Genomic DNA, 21,603 nt, shown 5'->3' on the forward strand with positions numbered 1-21,603 from the left:
GAATTCTAAATTGCAGTGTAAAAATAGAGCAGCCAGTAACTATTTACCCTGCACAGAAACATAATAACCCACCCAAATGTCAATCTTTCTGCACATGTTATATCTGCCCCACCTGCAGTGCACATGGTTTTGCCCATTAGAGAAAAAGTTTCCTGCTGCGATCTGGTCTGAATTAGGCCCATTGCCACACAACAGTGGCAGAAATAAAAAGTGGTACAAGATGGAATTGTCCTTGAACAAAGTTGCACTCTGGGGTGCAGCATACTGGCGTACAGTATGCCTAGCAGTACTAACAAATGATACTACAATTTTTTTTTTCATTCCATTTTTTTTTATCTGCCAGCTCAGCTCATACTGTGTAGAGTTAGACAGCTTTTACACACGCACACTCGGTAACAGCATACTGGATGCAGTGATCAGAACAGTACAAACAAATAATACAACAATATATATTTGTTTATTTTTAACTGGCATAATATAGCAAACTATCGTCCACCTCTAAAACCCCCCCTCTGATGTTTGACTTACTGGGAAACTAGCAAATTGTCTTTGTAAATTTTAATTTTCATTTAATTGTGGTACATGACAAGTGCTTACAGCTATTGTGCTGATTCTGAGTCAGACAAATCTCTGGGCACAGATGCTAATGATGAGTTTTTGCATACAGCATGTGCACAGAGGCAAAGTTATGCACCTTTGTGTAAATGAGTCCTGTTGACTCTCTTTCTGTGAAATTGGGTGTTTCAAAGCAGGAACTGGATGGTGACAATGTAAACCACTCTGACTTGAGAAACTCATGGAATGTCATAGGACAGTCATGGACATGTATTGAAATTATGCGTATGGGAAATAGTCAAGAAGCCTTGTTCTGGTGGATCTCTTTTATGCCTAGCATGAGGCTTGAGCAAGTGTTGATACTAATGATAACAGTTGCAGTGGTTGATGTGAAATGAGTGGGCAGCATGATTTTCCGCTTGCAGATGCGCTGAACCTCGCATTATCTGAATGGAATATCGCATTAGGATAAAGTAGTAAATCTGTTGTCTGCCCTCAAATACAGCACATTTTTTCTGACTCAGATTCAGTCCCATGCATTCAACTGTGTAAGTTGTGAAGCAGTGTATTGTGTGGCTTTATGGTTAGTTCAGTTAGTACCAGTTTTCGGTAGAGATGAGCGGGTTCGGTTTCTCTGAATCCGAACCCGCCAGAACTTCATGTTTTTTTTCACGGGTCCGAGCGACTCGGATCTTCCCGCCTTGCTCGGTTAACCCGAGCGCACCCGAACGTCATCATGACGCTGTCGGATTCTCGCGAGGCTCGGATTCTATCGCGAGACTCGGATTCTATATAAGGAGCCGCGCGTCGCCGCCATTTTCACACGTGCATTGAGATTGATAGGGAGAGGACGTGGCTGGCGTCCTCTCCATTTAGATTATAAGAGACTGAGAGAGATTTACTGGAGCTGACTAGGAGGAGTACTGTTACTGTAGAAGTGTAGAGACTGAGTGGAGAGAGTTTACTAGTGAGGACAGTGCAGTTTACTTTATAATCCGTTCTCTGCCTGAAAAAAGCGATACACAGCACACAGTGACTCAGTCACATACCATATCTGTGTGCACTGCTCAGGCTCAGGCCAGTGTGCTGCATCATCTATTATCTATCTATATATAATATTATATATATCTGTCTGACTGCTCAGCTCACACAGCTTATAATTTTGGGGGAGACTGGGGAGCACTACTGCAGTGCCAGTTATAGGTTATAGCAGGAGCCAGGAGTACATAATATATTATATAGTGAGTGACCACCAGACACACAGTGCAGTTTATTTAATATATCCGTTCTCTGCCTGAAAAAAGCGATACACACAGTGACTCAGTCAGTCACATACCATATCTGTGTGCACTGCTCAGGCTCAGGCCAGTGTGCTGCATCATCTATATATATAATAATAATAATAATAATTTTATTTATATAGCGCTCTTTCTCCAATAGGACTCAAGGCGCTTAACAGATACACAGCATAATATAGTACAGAAAAATAATGAAGTACATTTTTCATAAAATACAGAAGCATGAAGATACTAAAAGAGACACTATGGAAATGCTTGAGTAAACAGGAAAGTCTTGAGTCTACTTTTGAAGGATTCTATAGTTGGGGCCTCTCGCACTGTGCTGGGAAGTGAGTTCCATAGAGTCGGAGCCGCATGACTAAAAGCTCGACCCCCAGATGAATTACGGTAGATTCTAGGTACTGCTAAAAGTCCTTCATCTACAGATCGCAGTAATCGAGTGGGGCAGTATGGGATCAGAAGCTGTTTCAGGTACCTTGGGCCTTGGTCATGTAATGCTTTGAAACTCAGTAAGCCAATCTTGAAGAGGATTCGCCATCTTACAGGCAGCCAGTGAAGGGAGTAGAGGATGGGTGTTATGTGGCTGGAACGGGGCTGGTTGGTTAACAGCCTGGCAGCTGTGTTTTGCACCAGCTGTAAGCGTTGCAATTCTTTTGCTGGTAGACCAAGGTAGAGGGCATTACAGTAGTCTAATCGAGATGATACAAATGCATGTATGACTTTTGGCATATCATCTGAGGGAATTAGGTGCTTGATTCTGGCTATGTTCCTCAGGTGAAAGAATGAGGATTTGATTGTGGCTGATATCTGATGTTTAAGTGTCAAGCCATCATCCAGGACTACGCCAAGATTCCGCACATGATCACTGGTCTGTAATTCTGAATCCCCGAGTGTAAGTCCAGTTGGTTGGCTATGCTGCAGTCTTGTCCTTTGATGTTGCGGTCGTATTATAAGGACCTCTGTTTTATCCGGGTTCAGTCGCAGCCAACTGGCGCTCATCCACTCCTGTAGTTCAGCTAGACAGCCATTCAGGGTTGCTACTGGGTTATCAGTGCCCGGAGCAAAGGACAAGTACAGTTGTGTATCATCTGCATAGCAGTGGTAGACCAGGCCATGGCGCCTGATTATTTCGCCCAATGGGAGCATGTATACTGCAAAAAGCATGGGGGATAGTATAGAACCTTGTGGGACACCACATGGCAATGGCACTGGTGGTGATGAGTATAATCCAGATGATATATAATATATATCTGTCTGACTGCTCAGCTCACACAGCTTATAATTGTGGGGGAGACTGGGGAGCACTACTGCAGTGCCAGTTATAGGTTATAGCAGGAGCCAGGAGTACATAATATTATATTAAAATTAAACAGTGCACACTTTTGCTGCAGGAGTGCCACTGCCAGTGTGACTAGTGACCAGTGACCTGACCACCAGTATATATAATATTAGTAGTATACTATCTCTTTATCAACCAGTCTATATTAGCAGCAGACACAGTACAGTGCGGTAGTTCACGGCTGTGGCTACCTCTGTGTCGGCACTCGGCAGCCCGTCCATAATTGTATATACCACCTAACCGTGGTTTTTTTTTCTTTCTTTATACATACATACTAGTTACGAGTATACTATCTCTTTATCAACCAGTCTATATATTAGCAGCAGACACAGTACAGTGCGGTAGTTCACGGCTGTGGCTACCTCTGTGTCGGCACTCGGCAGCCCGTCCATAATTGTATATACCACCTAACCGTGGTTTTTTTTTCTTTCTTTATAGTCATACTAGTTACGAGTATACTATCTCTTTATCAACCAGTCTATATTAGCAGCAGACACAGTACAGTGCGGTAGTTCACGGCTGTGGCTACCTCTGTGTCGGCACTCGGCAGCCCGTCCATAATTGTATATACCACCTAACCGTGGTTTTTTTTTCTTTCTTTATACATACATACTAGTTACGAGTATACTATCTCTTTATCAACCAGTCTATATTAGCAGCAGACACAGTACAGTGCGGTAGTTCACGGCTGTGGCTACCTCTGTGTCGGCACTCGGCAGCCCGTCCATAATTGTATATACCACCTAACCGTGGTTTTTTTTTCTTTCTTTATACATACATACTAGTTACGAGTATACTATCTCTTTATCAACCAGTCTATATATTAGCAGCAGACACAGTACAGTGCGGTAGTTCACGGCTGTGGCTACCTCTGTGTCGGCACTCGGCAGCCCGTCCATAATTGTATATACCACCTAACCGTGTTTTTTTTTTCTTTCTTTATACATACATACTAGTTACGAGTATACTATCTCTTTATCAACCAGTCTATATTAGCAGCAGACACAGTACAGTGCGGTAGTTCACGGCTGTGGCTACCTCTGTGTCGGCACTCGGCAGCCCGTCCATAATTGTATATACCACCTAACCGTGGTTTTTTTTTCTTTCTTTATACATACATACTAGTTACGAGTATACTATCTCTTTATCAACCAGTCTATATTAGCAGCAGACACAGTACAGTGCGGTAGTTCACGGCTGTGGCTACCTCTGTGTCGGCACTCGGCAGCCCGTCCATAATTGTATATACCACCTAACCGTGGTTTTTTTTTCTTTCTTTATACATACATACTAGTTACGAGTATACTATCTCTTTATCAACCAGTCTATATATTAGCAGCAGACACAGTACAGTGCGGTAGTTCACGGCTGTGGCTACCTCTGTGTCGGCACTCGGCAGCCCGTCCATAATTGTATATACCACCTAACCGTGGTTTTTTTTTCTTTCTTTATACATACATACTAGTTACGAGTATACTATCTCTTTATCAACCAGTCTATATATTAGCAGCAGACACAGTACAGTGCGGTAGTTCACGGCTGTGGCTACCTCTGTGTCGGCACTCGGCAGCCCGTCCATAATTGTATATACCACCTAACCGTGGTTTTTTTTTCTTTCTTTATAGTCATACTAGTTACGAGTATACTATCTCTTTATCAACCAGTCTATATTAGCTGCACACACAGTAAAGTGCGGTAGTTCACGGCTGTGGCTACCTCTGTGTCGGCACTCGGCAGCCCGTCCATAATTGTATATACCACCTAACCGTGGTTTTTTTTTCTTTCTTTATACATACATACTAGTTACGAGTATACTATCTCTTTATCAACCAGTCTATATTAGCAGCAGACACAGTACAGTGCGGTAGTTCACGGCTGTGGCTACCTCTGTGTCGGCACTCGGCAGCCCGTCCATAATTGTATATACCACCTAACCGTGGTTTTTTTTTCTTTCTTTATACATACATACTAGTTACGAGTATACTATCTCTTTATCAACCAGTCTATATATTAGCAGCAGACACAGTACAGTGCGGTAGTTCACGGCTGTGGCTACCTCTGTGTCGGCACTCGGCAGCCCGTCCATAATTGTATATACCACCTAACCGTGGTTTTTTTTTCTTTCTTTATACATACATACTAGTTACGAGTATACTATCTCTTTATCAACCAGTCTATATATTAGCAGCAGACACAGTACAGTGCGGTAGTTCACGGCTGTGGCTACCTCTGTGTCGGCACTCGGCAGCCCGTCCATAATTGTATACTAGTATCCAATCCATCCATCTCCATTGTTTACCTGAGGTGCCTTTTAGTTGTGCCTATTAAAATATGGAGAACAAAAATGTTGAGGTTCCAAAATTAGGGAAAGATCAAGATCCACTTCCACCTCGTGCTGAAGCTGCTGCCACTAGTCATGGCCGAGACAATGAAATGCCAGCAACGTCGTCTGCCAAGGCCGATGCCCAATGTCATAGTACAGAGCATGTCAAATCCAAAACACCAAATATCAGTAAAAAAAGGACTCCAAAACCTAAAATAAAATTGTCGGAGGAGAAGCGTAAACTTGCCAATATGCCATTTACCACACGGAGTGGCAAGGAACGGCTGAGGCCCTGGCCTATGTTCATGGCTAGTGGTTCAGCTTCACATGAGGATGGAAGCACTCAGCCTCTCGCTAGAAAAATGAAAAGACTCAAGCTGGCAAAAGCAGCACAGCAAAGAACTGTGCATTCTTCGAAATCCCAAATCCACAAGGAGAGTCCAATTGTGTCGGTTGCGATGCCTGACCTTCCCAACACTGGACGTGAAGAGCATGCGCCTTCCACCATTTGCACGCCCCCTGCAAGTGCTGGAAGGAGCACCCGCAGTCCAGTTCCTGATAGTCAGATTGAAGATGTCAGTGTTGAAGTACACCAGGATGAGGAGGATATGGGTGTTGCTGGCGCTGGGGAGGAAATTGACCAGGAGGATTCTGATGGTGAGGTGGTTTGTTTAAGTCAGGCACCCGGGGAGACACCTGTTGTCCGTGGGAGGAATATTGCCGTTGACATGCCAGGTGAAAATACCAAAAAAATCAGCTCTTCGGTGTGGAGGTATTTCACCAGAAATGCGGACAACAGGTGTCAAGCCGTGTGTTCCCTTTGTCAAGCTGTAATAAGTAGGGGTAAGGACGTTAACCACCTCGGAACATCCTCCCTTATACGTCACCTGCAGCGCATTCATAATAAGTCAGTGACAAGTTCAAAAACTTTGGGTGACAGCGGAAGCAGTCCACTGACCAGTAAATCCCTTCCTCTTGTAACCAAGCTCACGCAAACCACCCAACCAACTCCCTCAGTGTCAATTTCCTCCTTCCCCAGGAATGCCAATAGTCCTGCAGGCCATGTCACTGGCAATTCTGACGAGTCCTCTCCTGCCTGGGATTCCTCCGATGCATCCTTGCGTGTAACGCCTACTGCTGCTGGCGCTGCTGTTGTTGCCGCTGGGAGTCGATTGTCATCCCAGAGGGGAAGTCGTAAGCCCACTTGTACTACTTCCAGTAAGCAATTGACTGTTCAACAGTCCTTTGCGAGGAAGATGAAATATCACAGCAGTCATCCTACTGCAAAGCGGATAACTGAGGCCTTGACAACTATGTTGGTGTTAGACGTGCGTCCGGTATCCACCGTTAGTTCACAGGGAACTAGACAATTTATTGAGGCAGTGTGCCCCCGTTACCAAATACCATCTAGGTTCCACTTCTCTAGGCAGGCGATACCGAGAATGTACACGGACGTCAGAAAAAGACTCACCAGTGTCCTAAAAAATGCAGTTGTACCCAATGTCCACTTAACCACGGACATGTGGACAAGTGGAGCAGGGCAGGGTCAGGACTATATGACTGTGACAGCCCACTGGGTAGATGTATGGACTCCCGCCGCAAGAACAGCAGCGGCGGCACCAGTAGCAGCATCTCGCAAACGCCAACTCTTTCCTAGGCAGGCTACGCTTTGTATCACCGCTTTCCAGAATACGCACACAGCTGAAAACCTCTTACGGCAACTGAGGAAGATCATCGCGGAATGGCTTACCCCAATTGGACTCTCCTGTGGATTTGTGGCATCGGACAACGCCAGCAATATTGTGTGTGCATTAAATATGGGCAAATTCCAGCACGTCCCATGTTTTGCACATACCTTGAATTTGGTGGTGCAGAATTTTTTAAAAAACGACAGGGGCGTGCAAGAGATGCTGTTGGTGGCCAGAAAAATTGCGGGACACTTTCGGCGTACAGGCACCACGTATAGAAGACTGGAGCACCACCAAAAACTACTGAACCTGCCCTGCCATCATCTGAAGCAAGAAGTGGTAACGAGGTGGAATTCAACCCTCTATATGCTTCAGAGGTTGGAGGAGCAGCAAAAGGCCATTCAAGCCTATACAATTGAGCACGATATAGGAGGTGGAATGCACCTGTCTCAAGTGCAGTGGAGAATGATTTCAACGTTGTGCAAGGTTCTGATGCCCTTTGAACCTGCCACACGTGAAGTCAGTTCAGACACTGCCAGCCTGAGTCAGGTCATTCCCCTCATCAGGCTTTTGCAGAAGAAGCTGGAGGCATTGAAGAAGGAGCTAAAAGGGAGCGATTCCGCTAGGCATGTGGGACTTGTGGATGCAGCCCTTAATTCGCTTAACAAGGATTCACGGGTGGTCAATCTGTTGAAATCAGAGCACTACATTTTGGCCACCGTGCTCGATCCTAGATTTAAAGCCTACCTTGGATCTCTCTTTCCGGCAGACACAAGTCTGCTGGGGTTGAAAGACCTGCTGGTGACAAAATTGTCAAGTCAAGCGGAACGCGACCTGTCAACATCTCCTCCTTCACATTCTCCCGCAACTGGGGGTGCGAGGAAAAGGCTCAGAATTCCGAGCCCACCCGCTGGCGGTGATGCAGGGCAGTCTGGAGCGACTGCTGATGCTGACATCTGGTCCGGACTGAAGGACCTGACAACGATTACGGACATGTCGTCTACTGTCACTGCATATGATTCTCTCAACATTGATAGAATGGTGGAGGATTATATGAGTGACCGCATCCAAGTAGGCACGTCACACAGTCCGTACTTATACTGGCAGGAAAAAGAGGCAATTTGGAGGCCCTTGCACAAACTGGCTTTATTCTACCTAAGTTGCCCTCCCACAAGTGTGTACTCCGAAAGAGTGTTTAGTGCCGCCGCTCACCTTGTCAGCAATCGGCGTACGAGGTTACATCCAGAAAATGTGGAGAAGATGATGTTCATTAAAATGAATTATAATCAATTCCTCCGCGGAGACATTGACCAGCAGCAATTGCCTCCACAAAGTACACAGGGAGCTGAGATGGTGGATTCCAGTGGGGACGAATTGATAATCTGTGAGGAGGGGCATGTACACGGTGATATATCGGAGGGTGAAGATGAGGTGGACATCTTGCCTCTGTAGAGCCAGTTTGTGCAAGGAGAGATTAATTGCTTCTTTTTTGGGGGGGGTCCAAACCAACCCGTCATATCAGTCACAGTCGTGTGGCAGACCCTGTCACTGAAATGATGGGTTGGTTAAAGTGTGCATGTCCTGTTTTGTTTATACAACATAAGGGTGGGTGGGAGGGCCCAAGGACAATTCCATCTTGCACCTCTTTTTTCTTTTCTTTTTCTTTGCATCATGTGCTGATTGGGGAGGGTTTTTTGGAAGGGACATCCTGCGTGACACTGCAGTGCCACTCCTAGATGGGCCCGGTGTTTGTGTCGGCCACTAGGGTCGCTAATCTTACTCACACAGTCAGCTACCTCATTGCGCCTCTTTTTTTCTTTGCTTCATGTGCTGTTTGGGGAGGGTTTTTTGGAAGGGACATCCTGCGTGACACTGCAGTGCCACTCCTAGATGGGACCGGTGTTTGTGTCGGCCACTAGGGTCGCTAATCTTACTCACACAGCTACCTCATTGCGCCTCTTTTTTTCTTTGCGTCATGTGCTGTTTGGGGAGGGTTTTTTGGAAGGGACATCCTGCGTGACACTGCAGTGCCACTCCTAGATGGGCCCGGTGTTTGTGTCGGCCACTAGGGTCGCTAATCTTACTCACACAGCTACCTCATTGCGCCTCTTTTTTTCTTTGCGTCATGTGCTGTTTGGGGAGGGTTTTTTGGAAGGGCCATCCTGCGTGACACTGCAGTGCCACTCCTAGATGGGCCCGGTGTTTGTGTCGGCCACTAGGGTCGCTAATCTTACTCACACAGCTACCTCATTGCGCCTCTTTTTTTCTTTGCGTCATGTGCTGTTTGGGGAGGGTTTTTTGGAAGGGACATCCTGCGTGACACTGCAGTGCCACTCCTAGATGGGCCCGGTGTTTGTGTCGGCCACTAGGGTCGCTTATCTTACTCACACAGCGACCTCGGTGCAAATTTTAGGACTAAAAATAATATTGTGAGGTGTGAGGTATTCAGAATAGACTGAAAATGAGTGTAAATTATGGTTTTTGAGGTTAATAATACTTTGGGATCAAAATGACCCCCAAATTCTATGATTTAAGCTGTTTTTTAGTGTTTTTTGAAAAAAACACCCGAATCCAAAACACACCCGAATCCGACAAAAAAAATTCGGTGAGGTTTTGCCAAAACGCGTTCGAACCCAAAACACGGCCGCGGAACCGAACCCAAAACCAAAACACAAAACCCGAAAAATTTCAGGCGCTCATCTCTAGTTTTCGGTGGTCATTCCGAGTTGATCGCTAGCTGCATTCGTTCGCTGTGCAGCGATGAGGCAAAAAAACGGCACTTGTGCGCATGCGGCGCAATGTGCACATGCGACGTACTATTACAATGAACTATGTAGTTTCACACAGGGTCTAGCGAAGCTTTTCAGTCGCACTGGTGGCCGCAGAGTGATTGACATGAAGTGGGCATTTCTGGTTGTCAACTGACCGTTTTCAGGGAGTATTCGAAAAAAACACAGGCGTGCCAGGAAAAAAGCAGGCGTGGCTGAGCGAATGCAGGGCGTGTTTGTGACATCAAAACAGGAACTGAACAGCTTGAAGTGATTGCAAGCGCTGAGTAGGTTTTGAGCTACTCTAAAACTGTACAATAAAAACTTTGTAGCCGCTCTGCGATCCTTTCATTTGCACTTCTGCTAAGCTAAAATACACTCCCAGTGGGAGGCGGCATAGCATTTGCATGGCTGCTAAAAACTGCTAGTGAGAGAACAACTTGGAATGACCACCTTCATTGTATTCTGGTTGTTTAGCGAATAAAAGGCCAATTTGTGCCACTTGTTCATTCACCATAGAGGGCTGCCTATATTTTTTGGGGCAAAATTTTTAGCAAATTATGTTTCTGCGTTATATGCATGCTGTGTTAAAACCTTTCTGTATGTGATTTTATTTTAAACTTTTTTTTTTTTATAAATGAAGACACAAACTTACCGTGTGATAGTCGTACCAAACTGTGTCTGCAAAATAAGCATCTACACTTGTTTTACCCTAGGATTAAAATAGAGACATACATAAGTGATATTTTACATTGATGTAATCTCTGTTTAGTATACAGTATATGAATGAATAATATATTGGAGTACAAAGAGCATATTTGCTGATGTAGTATTTATTTTAGATTTTATTATACAGTGCTTTCTTAAACTGGACTAAGGGATATAATTCCAATTAAAATATGACTTAAACGTTATAAAAATGTATAAAGAAAAATGAAATGGTAGCAGTTGATTAAACAAGCAGTGTGAGAAAAATTATATTTTCAAAAGTTGTAATACTGTAGCTGTAAAATTATATTTTTGATAGTTGTAATATCTGTATAATATACTGTATATATGTTAAATTTCCAAGGCATATAAATTAGTGCCACTTGCATATTATAATTAATAAATAAATACAGAGAAGAGGAAGAAAGCATCTCACTACAGTCATCATAGGAACTGGAAAGATTTTAGCTTTTGTGGTCCAAATCTTTGCAGCAAAGATGAAATGATAAATGGTGCACGCATGTCACACCAAGTAGGAGGTGTGAGCTGAGAATTGTATTCCATTTCAAACTTAAGTAAATTATAATTTTAAAATTAGGACATATCTAAATAATGCATATACAAGAAGTGCTTAATGAATAGTAAATCATTTTGTTATGCTATTTCAAAATGACTGAAACAATCAAATGGTTGCATAATGAGTTTTACAGTTTAAATAGGGTTTATAACTTTACTCACTTCCTCAACCACAGCACTGATCATGAATGCTGATCCCCACAAGAATTGTTTATACACATCCCAGGTGTTCCTATCTTCAGTGAATCTTAAAACAAAGAAAAAAAATGTTATAGCTATTTTTAAATATTCATCTTAAAGGCAATAACAACTAGATCTGTTGTTTAGGCTGGAGAGTGATAGTCTTCAATCTGTAATAGAACTGAACAATTAAAAATGAAAGTAGGAAAGCCACAACTTTCTTACTGCAATATAACTACAGGTCCCAGCATACATTGCCATCAAGAGTCTTAATTTAGAAAACATGCTTCTTGCTTTTATGTTAGGTCATATATCTACAGCATTTATGATAACCTACGATTGAGATGATACTGGAACTGTAGAGGAATCTATACGGAAAACTGGAAGAGAACTAATTTACTTGTAATAATATATTGACCACTAATGGTTTAGCTCATGGCACCAAGATTTGCTGAGAATCTGTAAGGACTTCCTGATATGCAAATTACTAATTTCAGAAAAATTTGAGAAAAAAGTTATAAACAATAGTATATTCATGTGTATTTTTCATATATATTTATCATACTGTATTTATTTAAATGTATATTTCATTTTATAGTATATATATATATATATAAATATAGTATATATATATATATATATATATATATATATATATATTTATTTATTTTTAATATATATATATATATATATATATATATATAAAAACACAGCTGACGGTGCGGCACGCAATAAGGACACAGACAATTGCTTGACATCAGCTGTGTTATTTAATGTACATGTGTAGGCACCGGGTCAAGATATTGCTGCTAAACAAGAGTGTCAGACCATTTGCTACATATAAATATATATATATATATATATATATATATATATACATGGTGGAGTCACATTATTATTATGAACACCTCCTACATTTGACATCGGCAACACGTAGGGCATAAAGTATGTCACATGTCCCTTGTTTCTGTCATGGGTAAAAGGGGTGATTTATCCAAGTTGCAAAATGGGATGATTACCGGTCATCGGGCCAAGGGTGGCAGTATTTCTGAAACAGTGCGGTTTGTGAACTGTTCGTGTGATGTGGTGAAGGTGTATAATGACTGGGAAAATGGCACCATTGCAAATAACCAATGTGAAAAACTGCAGAGCACCATGTACCACTGATGTGAGAGGTGAACGTCAGCTATGATGGTGCGTGAGGGCCCACGGACACGCTGCATTTGAGCAGCACATCATCAAAATGACCCTTGGGGCTATCAGTCGTGTGTCTAAAATTACAGTTCAGCCCATCTAGCTGATGTCCGTGCTGCACATGGCAGCCACTCTGGCAATTAGCTGGTGGTGGTAATAATAATAATAATGTGTGTGTGTGTATATATATTTTATATATATATATATATATATATATATATATAAACACATGATGAAAACCGCACTTCACCAAGTCACAAAATGTCGAGTGCCAGGTCAAATAGTAGCATATCCAATCGTCCACACCACGAAGCTCCAGCAGGGGCTTATGTAGCAGACCAGACCAGCACTCCTTTAACTGATAAGTTATTTTAATGCTTTAAAAGACAATGTGCAATACAAGCATAGTTCAAGCACAGTTGGCAATCCAGCAATAAAATTGTTAGTATCTCACGATTCCTCTGGGGTCCTCAGACCAAACCAGCTACAGCTCGCAACAGCCGTTTCGGACCATGCCGTCATCAGGGGAGTATCAACCATCTGCAGCCCACCAGTGCTTCTTTTATATGCTAATAGTCAAACCTAACTGTGTACACCTGTTGTGATAATCCCCAATCCACAATCAGTACTCACCACCGTGATTTCGCTGCCATGGGAACCCGCCGCTACCTTCACCGCCCACACTACACCCCCATGTCCTCCTCAACCTTCCTGATTCCTCACTTCCTGATTACTTAATCGTGGCGCCGTCTGCACCGCTGTGCGGCGCGCCATCGCATGACAAACTGCGCGTGCATGCATTGCCTAGCAACATAACTGTGTCATGCGTCATCGTGACTAGTGTCCGTCAGATGACGCGCACACACGCGTTGCCCAGCAACCCGGTCAAACCAGGAAGTGCGTCCACAGCCAGGTTCCTGAGTGAGTCATCGACGGAGCGTGCGTGCCAGTGTCAGGGCGTTACCTGGCAACCACAGCACAACGTCCCCACAGTGGCTGCACTGACAGTGTATGGGACGCATACATATCTAAACATAAATACATTTAAATAAGATGCTGTAGTTAATGGCACACATCACTTGTCTTGATCATGGGACAATTTTTATAGTAATTTCCGACAATTACAATACTCTAACCATACTATATCCATAACATAGTTTTATAATAAACAACAGTCCCATCCAACCATAATCTCCAAAGGGATATGGCCATCAACCACAGCATCCAATATCTATCTAATCCAGACAATATATATATATATATATATATACAAAATATTTACATATAATACAAAAGAAAAATTTGATCATGAAATTTAGACTGTGGAGTACGTCACCACAGGCCCGAAATAGCATATAGGTAGACAGTACTAATTTATATAATGGCAACCCTGTTCCACCAGTATAAACAATCATGATTATCACAAAAACAGTGAAAATGACAGCTCCTCATTTAGTCCATCCGGGGTTAATGTGTTCATCTGGTAGATCCATCTACATTCTTGTCTCAACAACAAGTTACCCCTATCCCCACCTCTTCTCAGCGGTGGCACATGATCGAGTGGCATGAATCTAAAATCCTTAATCAAGTGTCCACTGGCAACAAAATTTCTCGCCATTGGCGGAGTACTTGGCTCTATTTGTTGATATGCTTTTTTTATGGAAGACCGGTGCATCGAGATTCTTTCTTTGACCATCCGGATGGTCTTACATGGGCAAATGACGTACGTCACATATCTGGTCTCGCATGTCATCCTATGCCGGAGTTGGTACTCGTCCCACAGGCTTGGATGCACAAAGCTTTTTCCTGTCCGCATGAAGCTGCAGTTCGCACAGCTACCACATTTGTAAGCTCCTTTTTGTGGACTTAACCAACCGGAACTAAGGCCAACCCGTGGGCTAATATCAGAGTATGAGACCCTTTCTTTCAGATTCCCACTTCTTTTGTAGCTGAACAATGGGGTATTACTACAATATCTGCTTAATACAGGGTCCGTCTGAACAATGTGCCAATGTTTAAGTATTGATTTTTTCACCAGGCCCGATGTTATAGCATAGGTACTAGCAAAGACCATCCGGTTTTCCGTGGATTTTTTCTCACGTGGTTTCAGCAGCTCTTCACGTTTCAAACTCAAGCATTTAGTAACTGCTGTTTGTACTTCTCGCTGGTCATAACCGTGATCAACAAAATTCTGCCCCATTTTTGCCAGAGCCTCAGGTACTTGTGTAATGTCCGATGTGATTCGTGCCACTCTTACTAATTGGGAAAATGGAAGTCCCTTCTTGAGGGGTTGATGGTGAAAACTTGTCGCTAGAAGTAACGTATTTTTATCAGTTGGTTTTTTACAAATATTCGTAGAGAAACAACCGTCTCTAATTCCCACTAGAACATCTAGGTACTCAATTTCAGTGAAACTATATTTACAGGTAAATTTGATGGAACCAGGTCTGCCATTAAGATGATCAACAAAATCCAATAGAGCCGTTTCACCACCAGTCCACAACAGGAACAGGTCATCTATGAACCTTACATTAAAAAATACAAATTTAGAAAATTCTGGATCCTGTATAATGTTAAATCGCTCAAAATCATACATAAATAAATTTGCATATGAAGGGGCCATATTAGACCCCATAGCTGTCCCATTTAGCTGCAAATAAAATGAATTATCAAATAAAAAATAATTTTTATGCAAAATGATCTCTATCAGCAGTAACAAAAAATCAATCAGTGGACCTCCATATTGTGGACTGGCGGTGACGGCACTTCTCACAGCTTCTACACCTTCATTGTGTGCAATATTGGTGTATAGACTGGTGACATCTAGTGTCACCAGCATACACCCTATAGGAGGTGGACCACATGCCTCAAGCTTGTTAATAAAATCAGACATGTCCCTAATATAGAAGGGGGTGTCTTGAACCACCTGCTGCAGGTGGTAATTGACAAATTGGGATAAAGGCTGTCCCAGAGACCCATTAGATTATATGATGGCCTACCCGGAGGATCCACCAAACTCTTGTGTATCTTAGGTAAGATGTACAAGAGGGGGATCCTCGGGTAGTCTTGGGTCAGGAACCTTGCAGTTTGTTCATCAATCCAACCATTAGTATGCCCAAAGCAAATTACCGAATCAATCTCCCTTTTAAACTTATCAGTCGGGTCAAAAGTGAGCTTTTTATAGCAGCTGGTATCCTTCAGCTGCCTAGTGACTTCAGCAACATAATCCCCCCTGTTTAAAACAACTATACCCCCGCCCTTATCTGCAGGGCGGATGACAATGGCGGCATTATTATGTAGGGATTTAATGGATAAATGTTCTTCCTTGCTGAGATTAGAATGTTTAATCCTAGCTCTCTGTAACAATGGTAATGTATCTCTTTAAACCAAACGCATGCACGTCTCAATAGAGGCATTCGAAGAGGGTGGGTCAAACACACTAGGAGCCTTAAATGGTGTATACTTTTGTTCATTGGGGGATTTCTTACTAAAAAAAATCCTTAAGTCTCAATTGCCTGTGAAATTTGTATAATTCTGTTTCAAAATCAAATGGTTTCTGTCTATACGTTTGTACAAAAGTTAAACCCTTGGACAAAACCTGTATTTCTGAATCTGTCACTTCATAAGATGACAGTTTAAATACCGCTATCTGCGGCTCCCTTTGGCATTCTTTTCCCCTGTATTTTTTATGTTTGACACCCCCTCTCTGTGTGCGTTTTCTACATCCTTGTCCCCGCCCCTTTTGCTGCGGGTGTACAGTTTCCATCCTAAAAAAGTCTGTTTCTTTTGTTTACTGGATTGATCCTAATCGAGATGTGTTAGATTCAATATCCGTAAACTGTCGAGTTGGTCTCCTACGGAAAGCCTGTCCTGTATTCCATTGTCGTCTATTGGGTTGTGACAATAACCATGGGTACACTCTAAGATCCCTATAGTCCTACTGACACTGGCACGCACGCTCCGTCGATGACTCACTCAGGAACCTGGCTGTGGACGCACTTCCTGGTTTGACCGGGTTGCTGGGCAATGCGTGTGTGCGCGTCATCTGACGGACACTAGTAGCGATGACGCGTGACACAGTTGTGTTGCTAGGCAATGCATGTGCGTGCGGTTTGTCGCAGCTGTGTCATTCGATGGCGTGCCGCACAGCGGTGCAGACGGCGCCACGATTAAGTAATCAGGAAGTGAGGAATCAGGAAGGTTGAGGAGGACACGGGGGTGTGGTGTGGGCGGTGAAGGTAGCGGCGGGTTCCCATGGCAGCGAAATCACGGTGGTGAGTACTGATTGTGGATTAGGGATTATCACAACAGGTGTACACAGTTAGGTTTGACTATTAGCATATAAAAGAAGCGCTGGTGGGCTGCAGATGGTTGATACTCCCCTGATGACGGCATGGTCTGAAACCGCTGTTGGGAGCTGTAGCTGGTTTGGTCTGAGGACCCCAGAGGAATCGTGAGATACTAACAATTTTATTGCTGGATTGCCAACTATGCTTGAACTATGCTTGTATTGCACATTGTCTTTTAAAGCATTAAAATAACTTATCAGTTAAAGGAGTGCTGGTCTGGTCTGCTACATAAGCCCCTGCTGGAGCCTCATGGTGTGGACGATTGGATATATATATATACATATATATATATATACACATTATATGTGTATTTATATATATATATTTATATATATATATATATATATATATATGACATGAACGGCATGTACAGTAAAATATTAATTTGCTTAATGTTCAAATCTTTTCATGTCAGTATTTCATTAATTTATTATTTGTATATTGTGAGAAATTTCCGAGTATTTTCAGGAATATCCTCACTTTTTAATTCCACTAATAGAATGCTGAAATTGGTCTTACTGTAGTTCTCAAATCTACGTTGACAGTCTTTGGGCAATTATTTAATTGTGAATATCCTGATTTAGCTTAGGATGAATCATGACATCACTAAGACTCTTCTGGGTTGATAATCTTTTAAAAGTGCAAGACCAGAATGATACCTTCTTTTTTTATGTGGTAGAAAGAGGACAAGCCTCTATATTGTTAAGAACTTTTCCAAAAGATGAGTCAACTACTTGTTGACCCCAGAGACTCAAGAACAGAGATTACGTTTTTCTGAAAATAGTTATACTGTATATAGGGAGTCATTCCGAGTTGTTCGCTCGCAAGCTGCTTTTAGCAGCTTTACACACGCTAAGCCGCCGCCTACTGGGAGTGAATCTTAGCTTATCAAAATTGCGAACTAAAGATTAGCAGAATTGCGAATAGACACTTCTTAGCAGTTTCTGAGTAGCTCCAGCCTTACTCGGCATCTGCGATCAGTTCAGTGCTTGTCGTTCCTGGTTTGACGTCACAAACACACCCAGCGTTCGCCCAGACACTCCTCCGTTTCTCCAGCCACTCCCGCGTTTTTCCCAGAAACGGTAGCGTTTTTTCGCACACACCCATAAAATGGCCAGTTTCCGCCCAGAAACACCCACTTCCTGTCAATCACATTACGATCACCAGAACGAAGAAAAAACCTTGTAATGCCGTGAGTAAAATACCTAACTGCATAGCAAATTTACTTGGCGCAGTCGCACTGCAGACATTGCGCATGCGCATTAGCGACTAATCGCTCCGTTGCGAGAAAAAAATAATGAGCGAACAACTCGGAATGACCCCCATAGTTTTTTTTTAACAGGACTTAAATTTGTTTGACATAACACACTTTCTTCAGTTTGTGATAGGATCTACTCTCTTGAGGGATAATAAAATGTTGTTTTTACTACATTTGATGCTGTTCTACAAACACATTCATAGGTGATCAGTGCAGTTATTGTAAGGACAAAACCTCAAATCTTATGGGTATGGATACTCGCTTGGATACAAAATGGTACAGTTAGGGCTAAATACTTACATACCCCAAGCTAATTTAAAAGTGTTTTGCAAGAAGAACAAAGATCACTGTCCAGACAGACAGGTTGTTTGAGTTGCAGAATAATTCAATATAAGGTAACCTTGTCACTAATCTCTGTAAATAAGCAGTTAAATTATGCTATTGTCTTTGCTTAGAATTGAGGCAACACTGCCTCTTATTGTCTGTTAGTATTATTATAATTTTTCATTAACGTGAGAGTTTTGGACAGGTACTCTGTGTGTGTGTGTGTGTGTGTGTGTGTATATATATATATATATATATATATATATAATATCTCAAAAAGAGATTCCCATTTGAGTGCGCTAACGTCAAAACCAAGCTGCATCTTTTTAGGTAGTCCCCTGCTAGTGGAGACCAAATAGATATTAACAAAACAATATACCTCAGGTGCGCTAATACATTCTTTTATAGGTAGTATACCTTTTTGCATATGGTCACTCAATGTTACACAATATAATACAATATTCAGGACACTGATATCAAATTAGATACTGTGATATGTGTTTCACCCTCTGTTCAGAATTGCTGCTGAACAGAGGGAGAAACACATATCACAGTGATTACAACACTTTTTTATGGTTATTACCCCACGGTGACCAATTTGGATTATTAAAGCTCACTTGTGGAGTCAACTGTTTTGAAGATAACTAGTCCTCATTGAGAGTGTATTTAACTGATTATTTTGAACCATACCCATGATTAAGTCCCATGTGGACGAAATGTGTAGGGTCATTCTTGGATTGATTTTGTAATCGCCTGTACCTTTTAAAAAAGATCTTCACCTAAAGAGCTCACAACCGTAAGGGTAGGGTGATAATCTAACATTGCATCCTTCGAAATTGGACAGGTTGTATTGTTACCATCTGTGTGAACTAATATCAACTATACAGTATGTATCATGTTTTATAAAATTAAGTTTTAGCAACCTGTTTTTATACCTTTTATATCTGGAATAAAACTTTAAGGTATCTAATTTGATATCAGTTTCCTGAATATCTTACTATATTGTGTAACATTAAGTGACCATTTGCAAAATGGTATACTACCGATTAAAAATTTAATAGCGCACCTGAGGTATGTTTATATGTGTATATATATATATATATATATAGATCCAAAGACAAGCCGCGGCACTCTGAGTTTTGAAAAGTGAAAACTTTATATTTCAAAATGGCAACATACAAGCTCCAACGTTTCGGGGCTCAGCCGCCCCTTTGTCAATGCACCTTAACAAAGGGGCGGCTGAGCCCCGAAACGTTGGAGCTTGTATGTTGCCATTTTGAAATATAAAGTTTTCACTTTTCAAAACTCAGAGTGCCGCGGCTTGTTTTTGGATCTGTGGTACTACTGGAACTGAGGGCACCGGAGTATACTATTGACGTAATGGGAGTGCCGGTCTAAGGACTTTGATTTTATATATATATATATATATATATATATATATATAAACTTTGTACCTTTTCTCTGCCTGGGAAAATATTTGTTCAGGAGTAATTCTAGGGAGCCACACTTACTTTGTATCATTTAAGCTGATATTTGCAAGTTGACGTCAGCTTAATTTTGGGACTGAACAGCAGACAGTGCTCATCAGCGGTGGATCCTAATTACTTTAAGTAGGGGGGTTGCCAATACCCCCAACCAGGAGAGGAGAGGTGACAACCACTCCCTGTCCTAGCACCTGCACAATGGATCCGGCCGGTGCCAGGACCGGTGCAAGTGCAGATGCCGCTATTTAACTACACATGCGCAAACCCCCAACTTCTATGTACAAGCATCAGCTGCCGCCCATAGAAACTGGCTATGGCTGACAGTAAGCCAGCTATCTACCTATCGTAGCCTGGTCTGGCAGTCTCACAGGGAGGAAACCCCTCCCAATGGGGTTGCCTTGTGTGTCTGTGACTGACAGGTACGATTACAAATAGGTAGTCACTGCCAGTCACAGTGAAGCCAGTGCAGACTGCAACTGGCTTCACTGGCAGTGAGAGGGGTGGCAGATTTTATCTTAAAATCCACCACTGGTGCTTATATATCTATACCCGATTCCTGTCACCGAAACAACTTTTGGGGCTTTCTGGAACATCATACTGAACATCACGCTGTAAACCCAGAATAAGCTGAGTATAGAAATGAAATAAACTTTATTTGTTAAATTCCTTGTGCGTCTCATTAGTAGATGTGTATTCAAAGTACATTGGTTCACTGAGAAAATGCACATACATATATGATATATTTCCCCAATTCCCTGTTCTGCCACCGACGGCATCAGAAAATGTATGTAATCCAGCATGTTGGATTTCCCTGACTCCTCAAATTCTGTAAAAAAAGGAGATCAGAATCATTGCTTTTGGGATTTTTAACATGCTGAATTTCCCAGATTAAAAGATGGATCACCAATTACGATTGACATTGAGTAATCAGGGAATTAAGGCACTGATGTATGACCTGCATTAAGCACAGTAGTAAAATAACTGCTGAAAGATTTTCACATACTGCATTATGCTTTGAATACTGTACTTAAAAAAAAAAATACTTGCAAAAAAGTACTGCTACAGTGCATGTACTAGATTTATCTAATAATAATAATAATAATAATAATAGTAATAAAGTTAGCAAATTGCAACTGAGAGCAGAAGGTCCAAATCCAGAAGCTCAAGAGCCTTGTGAAACTGTATTTCTTTTTTTTTATAAAGACGTTGTATCAACTGACAAAGAAGCATAGATCTCTAATTATTTCATATGTTAATGTATCTTCCAGGTCTTTAAATGTCGTAAATATGTATTTATTATTACACTATAATGAGCTACTTACTCATGTAGTAGTGGTCTCACCACGGTGGAACCTTTAGTATGAGCATCAAATAATAAGGTATATAAGTAAGGCAAAAGCGTATATCTAATATTCAGGACATTTTTTGATAGAGTTTCAAATGCTGCATCAAAGCTTACTGGATCTTGTCTCTACAATAAAAAGAAAACATAAAAAAATCAGTAATGTTTATACTCCTAGAGGTCATACAATTGGCAATAACATTTATAATAACACATT

At 42.0% G+C, this 21,603-nt stretch overlaps 1 protein-coding gene across 1 annotated transcript in view; it reads right to left on the reverse strand.

Annotated features, from left to right (window-relative positions):
* Positions 1-21,603, reverse strand: part of LOC134909378 (maltase-glucoamylase-like) — a 395,541-nt gene that overhangs the window by 202,531 nt on the left and 171,407 nt on the right. The window contains exons 40-42 of the mRNA XM_063916182.1: positions 21,367-21,515; positions 11,418-11,502; positions 10,627-10,683 (exon numbers count right to left, since the gene is read on the reverse strand). Of these exons, the coding sequence (XP_063772252.1) occupies positions 10,627-10,683; positions 11,418-11,502; positions 21,367-21,515 (291 nt within the window). The remainder of the gene's footprint in view (positions 1-10,626; positions 10,684-11,417; positions 11,503-21,366; positions 21,516-21,603) is intronic.

This window comes from Pseudophryne corroboree, chromosome 4, assembly GCF_028390025.1.
Source record: "Pseudophryne corroboree isolate aPseCor3 chromosome 4, aPseCor3.hap2, whole genome shotgun sequence".
In the NCBI taxonomy this organism is placed as follows: Eukaryota; Metazoa; Chordata; class Amphibia; order Anura; family Myobatrachidae; genus Pseudophryne; species Pseudophryne corroboree.